The following is a 7,318-nucleotide window of genomic DNA, read 5'->3' as shown; positions in this document are numbered from 1 at the left end:
TGCTGCTGGCAGAGCTGGACCCCTCTCCCCGAGGCCTCAGTCAGCTGCCCTCCCGGGCCCTCAGCTGCGCCTGAGCCCGGCCTGGCCAGCTCCATGTCCAGGTAGGGGCTGTCCCAGTCGGACTGGTTGGTGAGGCTGCGGGCGTCGGAGAAGGCCTCCTCGTCCAGCTCGGATTCGCTCGTCGGAGGGACCCCGTCTTCCTCCTCCTCGGCGCCTGTCCCAGCTGCAGACCCGAAGCTCACCAGGGTGTATTTCTTGGCTCTCTGCCGTCTTTTCTTAAACATAAGCACCCCCTTGGAGTGGGGGTTGGGGGCTGCCGTCAGCAGGGACGCAATCGTCCGGCATTTGGTCTTGGCCTCCTTCACGCTCTTCTCCTGGAGGCTCTCTGCCCGCTGCAGTTCTGGGAGGCCGGAGGGGAAAAGCTCGTGAGCCTCCTGGAGTCCATTTCCCCAGGCTTCCACCCCCTCCCCAGCCGGCCGCCTCGGCCCTCCCACTTCCCGACTTCTCAAGGTCCTCTGACTTGGGGGCCGATTGGCGGGTGAAAGGTGAAACCAAGGACAGTTGGAAGGAAGGCAGAGTCTAGCTGGCTGTCCAGACACCACTCTGACCACAGCTCTCCCATCCTCGCCTCCCTCTACTCTGCTATCTTCCCAGAGATGTGCTCTTACCCACCCCACTCACATTCCTCCCCTGCCTCCCTCCATTTCTGGCTGACAACGCAGGGGTGGGTTGGGGGGGGGGGGTCACTTCCCAGGCAGAAAGATGAGGCAGGTCCCAGGGAGACAAAAGATGAGAAGGGACACCTTTCTCCCACCACAGAGATCACATTACAGAGATCTCAGAAAGTTTGGGACTTATTCACTTATCCCCTATGATAAGGACACAAAGGACCCTTAGCAACAAGGATCTTCATTCACAATTCCACCCCCACCATGCCGTCCACATCATATACATTCATAGGAATAACCCACTACCCATCATTTCAACAAGCATATGGGGCTAGTAAAAGCCAGCTGTGGGCACATTTTCTCATGTACCTTTCTCTCTCATTTACACATACCCGAGGTTACATATACCCTAGTTCACACAGGTATTTAAACAAAAACACATAGAGTCACTTAAATATATTCACACACATGCACACTCCAGATGGCCCTTCTTCCCAGAGTTCCCCCTGCAAAGGTCCTTTTCCTAGAAGTTTGAACGAAGTTTTAGAGCAGACATTGGCCTTCCAACTGCCAGGCACGCTTTGCCTCACATCCCGCTACTCACAGCCAGGAATAGCGTCAGGTCCGAAATGCAGGGAAAACTAGAGTGCTGCTCTCCAAGGCAATCCTCCAAATCTTTATGCCTCAAAGTCACTGAGTAAATCTATTCACCTTTCCCCCCAGCTGAGGTTGCGAGTGGAGTAATCTTCCTTAGGGGTCAGCCTTCTAGGTAGAGAGCTCAGGCAGCCACTACCAGGCTGGCACAAAAGGATTATATACTAAGGGGAGGCAGGGCAGGGCTTCCCATGCCATGTGGGGCCTGGTAGGTGGGGCCAGGAAGTGGGAGAGGCTGCCCTGCTGCTGGGACCCTGCCTTGGGCTTTCTGATCCATGATCCCCAGTTCCTCCTAAAAAAATTCTTGAAATTCCATCTACTTTCTACTCAAGATACCAAGCTCCCTTCTAATTAGAGCTCTCAATGTGCCCATCCCCACATTTATCCCACAGAATAGAACTGTGAACAAGAGATAGATATTGGAGTCAGAGTTCAGCTTAGGTTTTTGGTTCTGGGGAGAGTTACTTCACTTCATTGAAGTTCAGTTTCCTCATCTGTAAATGAGAATGATAATAGCTACCTCATAGGGTTGCTATGAGGATTAAGTGAGATAATGTAGGTAAATTTAGCATTTAACAGCAGCCATAAGTTCCACTGTGAGTAACCATTACTATTAAAGCTTTCTTGTCACTAGCTACACCTGTATACAGACACTTTCTTACACATATTTTCTCCCACATACAGACCTTAATATATTCATGGATTATTCACCCTTCTCTCTCATACACACACTCTCCCCTTGAATTTTCTACAGCTCATGTGGTCACAAACCTCTTTGACATGTGACCACAGCATTAGTCCATTCTGAGAGAGGGGTCATGAAACTTTCCTTAGAAAAGAAGGAAGACGAAGGCAAAAAGGAGGAATAGATAAGGGAGTAAGACCTTTCCCAAAGACCTCCCTTCCTCACTGTTGATGCATTCCCCTGCATTCCAGATCCCAGGACTCCCTTGGCTATGGGAAGGTAGTACCTGCATAGAATGGGTCCTGGAGCTCAGGAGCTGGGCCTGGAGCTTTGTTGGAGCTGGCTTGGCTGAGGGGCTCTTGGCCGATGGGCTCAAAGGTCTCCATGCCGAGAAAGGCAGTGTTGGCTGGAGCTGGACCAGCTTGAGCCACCCCCCATGCCTTTTAAAGCCCCTTTGTCTTGTCCCCAGAGCTGGCAGCTGAATGAGCTCACTCTGCTATTTTTGGAGCCTGTCCCCCTCCCTTCTCTGGCCTGCTCCACAAGCCCCGGTGTGATAGACGTGGGCACCTGCCTACCCTTCCCCCCACTTCACCCCACTGGACAATGAGGTCTGCTTGACTAAAAATAGCCCTGAGCCACCAACTCCAGTCTCACCCAGCATGATGGGAAGGGAGAGAGTGCTAAAATGAGAATTGGGGATAAGCATGGGATCCTGGGCATGCATCTGGAATTTCTTTGTGGTATATGGGACATTCTTAGGGATGCCAGACGCTAAACTGTCACATCTTTAGTTTCTAATACAGACTTAGAGACACAAAAATTCTATGGATCAGGAATCAGAATGGTGGAGGGGAGGAATGGGAGATGAGAAATAGAGGGATAATCCGGACATTTCCACAGTGATGAGAAAGGGCGCTGGGGAGAGGCATGGTAAGCATAGGATGGGGAGAAAGTTCACTCTTAGACCGTGTTCTATAGCTCACATCAAAAATAGCAGAGAGGACACATATGTAATACCCTTTGTAATACTTTTAGCAATAAAAAAAAAAATAGCAGAGAGCTTGAGATAAGTGGAACTGTGTTTCGTGGTGGGTTTTTTTTTCCTGCCCAGGCCTACATTCTTGCCTGAGATAAAGAGCTGAAGATCCCTCCCTCTACCACTTCCTAAGGCAGCGGTTCTCAACCTTTGGGGGTTGAACGACCCTTTCACAGGGGTCGCCTAAGGCCTGGGGCACATATATAATTACATATTGTTTTTGTGATTAATCACTATGCTTTAATTATGTTCAATTTGTAACAATGAAAATACATCCTGCATATCAGATATTTACATCACGATTCATAACAGTAGCAAAATTACAGTTATGAAGTAGCAACGAAAATAATTTTATGGTTGGGGGTCACCACACAACATGAGGAACTGTATTAAAGGGTCGCAGCATTAGGAAGGTTGAGAACCACTGTCCTAGGGACTCATGACTATCTGGTAGCCTCCCAGTCCCCAGGAATGCTAACTGAATTTACAAAGGTCAAAGGCTGCTCTGATTCTATGCCTGCAGTTAACACTGAAGAGGCCCTGTAGCCGTGCCCTGCTTCAAAATACTTCCCTGGCCCTAACCGGTTTGGCTCAGTGGATAGAGCGTCAGCCTTTGGACTGAAGGGTCCCAGGTTCGATTCCGGTCAAGGGCATGTACCTTGGTTTCGGGCACATCCCCAGTGGGGAGTGTGCAGGAGGCAGCTGATCGATGTTTCTCACTCATCGATGTTTCTAATTCTCTATCCCTCTCCCTTCCTCTCTGTAAAAAATCAATAAAATATATTTTAAAAAAACAAAGTACTTCCCTGCCCTATATCCAGCACCTAGCAAAATTATAGCAAGGACAACAAGCAAAGCCTTCATTGATTCATGTCTCTTTTCAACTTCCCTACTTACCCTATTACTGAGTTGGGTTGAACCACCTGTACCTTTTTCCTGCACTAGTTCCAACAGCAGAAATAATGGGGACCATGATAATAATTATTTCCCTCTCCTACTCATCACTCTTCTCCACTTGTCCCCAAGACTATATACAAGGGAAGAATAAGGTATGGTTATGACGGGGTAGATTTAGGGCTCAGATGAAAAGATCCCGGCTAGGGGGAGATGGTTCAGGCACTCACTGGCTTGCTTGGCCTTCTGGGTGTAGGTGGTAGTAAGATCTTCTGCCACCGGGTGGGAAACAGGCCCCACCATAGGGATGAGATGAGGGCCAGGCCGGAGGGTACCATGGGGCAACAGCAGGGCCTCGGCTGGGGGTGGCTTAAGGGTGGCCCCATTCTCCGAAGATGGGGAGCTCACACGGCTGTCACCCTGGTTGGAAGGGCCAGGGATAGCAGGTGCCGGCTCTGCAGGGCTGTCAGACAGGTAGACCTCATCAGGTGGGGCTCCTGGAGGGGTGGGCCTTGTGGGGCCTCGGCGGCGGGGTCGGCGGGGCTTCTCCTGGGTGGCAGGGCCATCAGCGTCACTGTCTGTTTCTCCGTAGTAAGCCTCACTATCAGGGGGTGAGAGGAGGCTCCCAGGCTGAAGAGACTGGGGAACTGGAGCACCAGGGGGCTCAGGACTCATCGGAGATAAAGGTGACAGCACCTGAAGCTCACCAGGGGATGGAGATCGCAAAGGCCCTTCATCCTCTACCCTGCGGAAGATGAGAGAACTTGAGAAATGGGTTGGATGACTGCCAGTTAGAGATCTGGAGGGGATGGGAAAAGGAGGTAAGGGGAGAAGGGAGATGTAGGTGCAATGGGTTGGTGAGAGTGGAGATCTGAAGACAAACTGGGAGGCAAATGTGCTTGGAGGACTGTGAGTAGAAATGGACTTCGAGGGAGATGTGATAATGAGACAGGCAAGGGGTTGAAGGAGGCCCACACACTCAGATAGCCACTCGACACTCCATCCCTAAAGTACAGATCTATTCAAGCCCTTTGGGAGGCCTACACTAACATCTATACTCCAGCACTGATACACGAGCAGAAATAGGTACTTGTCAGTTGCTGAAGCCAGGCCAGTGAGACACAGAGCTGAGTCAGGGAGCAGGGGGACAGGGTGGGTCGCCTTGGGAGGAGTCCATACCTCTGCACAGTGAGGATGAGTTGAGTCCCTGAGGCATCGATGAGGCTCATGGCACTGGCGTGAGAGAGGCTGGTGCAGGAGACCCCATTGATGGCCAAAAGCTGGTCCCTCTCTCGGAGTCCTGCTCTGCCAGCCTGGCTCCGTCTTCGGATCTGAGAAGGTGTTGGAGGAGAGAGTGTAGTGAGGGAGGGCTCCAAGGGGGAATAGCATGAACGGAGTTAGGACAGGAAGGACCCATGTGTGGAAGGGATTTGCAGTGTAAGAAAGGGTGGAGAGGGGCATGGGACTGCAGTTAAGGGGGCCTTCCTAGAGGGAAGAAGGTACAGAGTGGAGGGAGCAATACATTATATGAGGGGAAGTAGGATAATCATCGAATGAGAGGATTGGGGGCAGGACAGGTGCTAGAAATGGCTTTCCAAGATTTTCCTATAAGGGCAATATCTATACTAGCTAATAGTTCACTCCCAGGCCTTGGAATCCCAGGCACTATTATCTACATAGTCTAGTGTTTTAGAACATTATTCCAGATTGGAGGGAGTCCTGCAGATTCTGGGAGACTGGGATTGTGTGTGTATAGGTGTGCCATGGTGGCTGTCTTTTACTGAGTGCTTACTAAATGTTAGGCATGGTGCTAAGCACTCTACATGTATTATTGCATTTAATCCTTAGAGTGCTTCTATGAAATAGGAACTCTTGTTACCCACATTTTACAGTTGAAAAAATTAAGCCTGTACGATGAAACCAATAGGGTAACAACTTCAACTGACAGGCTAGCACCAAAAAAAGAGTCTTGCTTAGTGAGGAAGGATCTGGTGTAGGAAAAGAGGAGCATTGAAGGCATGGGCAGGGCAGGGCAGGGCAGGGCTAGGCTGGGCTGGCATGACAGCCTCAGCTCATCACATATCAGTTTAGATAGGTGTGCCATGGTGGCTGTCTTTTACTGAGTGCTTACTAAATGTTAGGCATGGTGCTAAGCACTCTACATGTATTATTGCATTTAATCCTTAGAGTGCTTCTATGAAATAGGAACTCTTGTTACCCACATTTTACAGTTGAAAAAATTAAGCCTGTACGATGAAACCAATAGGGTAACAACTTCAACTGACAGGCTAGCACCAAAAAAAGAGTCTTGCTTAGTGAGGAAGGATCTGGCGTAGGAAAAGAGGAGCATTGAAGGCATGGGCAGGGCAGGGCAGGGCAGGGCAGGGCTAGGCTGGGCTGGCATGACAGCCTCAGCTCATCACATATCAGTTTAGTTAGAGAGAAATTAGAACCTTCCCTACATTCCTGGAGTTTGGGGTAGAGGCACAGACCCAGGAGACTGGGTGGCCAGCCCTGAGCCTCTGCTGCTATGGTGCCGCAGGGAACTGAGACCGAGGCTCTTTTTCTTCGCTACCAGAAACCAGGAATTCCCTTTTCTAACAGCCCCCACCCCCACAAGGAGCCGGTGTTCAGACATTACTTCCCCCACCAAACTTCAGCATGCTTCCCTGCCCATCTACCCACCCCACTCCTCTTCTTCACCGCCCCCCACTTCACCACATGACCCTTCCCAAGTTCCCCCTTTCCCTGAAACCTCCATGTAGGGGCTCTCCCTTACCTTGGATACCTGTAAGGGTTTCCTCTGCTCGGCCCCCCCCTGAAGTCGGAAGCCCCAGGGGGCTCCCCCTGACAGTGTGACCAGCACCTCCTTCTCAGCACCCATGGCTCAGGTTGGCCTATGGCCCTCGGAGTGTGGACAGTGTCCCAGGGAGAGGAATCGGGGTGCTGGTACCCCGTCCGGCCTGTCTGTCTGGCTGTCCTGCTCCTGCTGCCCCAGGCCTTCCCCCCCACACCACACACCACAGGCAGGCAACTTGGCCCTGGGATCAGTACAGTCCAGCACACGTGTCCTGTCAATCGGACTTGTGCTCAAAATAGTTGCCGGCTGTACTCCTCTCCCTCCCCCAGCTCTGTTACTCCCAGAACTAATTATAGTAAACATTTCTGCTCTCCCCTGTCCCCCATTCTCCTGCAGGGGCCTTTTACTCAGCACTCAGACTAGTAGTTCTCTGGGCTCTATAACTCACATACACCCTTTCAGGGACTGGGGTTTCCCTGATAGGATCATAGACTAATTCCAAGTGCTTTCCTCCAAAGCTCATTTCAAAGTGGCAGCAGCAGAGGCTTCAATTCCAGAGCAAGGAATGGCTGGGTTTGTCC

General features: G+C 51.0%; 1 protein-coding gene across 1 annotated transcript in view; it reads right to left on the bottom strand.

The window, feature by feature from the left end:
* Positions 1-6,914, bottom strand: part of SYNPO2L (synaptopodin 2-like) — a 10,411-nt gene extending 3,497 nt beyond the window's left edge. The window contains exons 1-4 of the mRNA XM_014538409.1: positions 6,717-6,914; positions 5,117-5,268; positions 4,168-4,682; positions 11-400 (exon numbers count right to left, since the gene is read on the bottom strand). Of these exons, the coding sequence (XP_014393895.1) occupies positions 11-400; positions 4,168-4,682; positions 5,117-5,268; positions 6,717-6,821 (1,162 nt within the window). The 5' untranslated portion in view covers positions 6,822-6,914. The remainder of the gene's footprint in view (positions 1-10; positions 401-4,167; positions 4,683-5,116; positions 5,269-6,716) is intronic.
* Positions 6,915-7,318: the final 404 nt, after the last annotated feature.

Source organism: Myotis brandtii, unplaced genomic scaffold, assembly GCF_000412655.1.
Source record: "Myotis brandtii unplaced genomic scaffold, ASM41265v1 scaffold190, whole genome shotgun sequence".
NCBI lineage: Eukaryota > Metazoa > Chordata > Mammalia > Chiroptera > Vespertilionidae > Myotis > Myotis brandtii.
The sequence above is the reverse complement of the archived record's forward strand: the minus strand, read 5'-3'. Positions and strand labels throughout refer to the sequence as shown.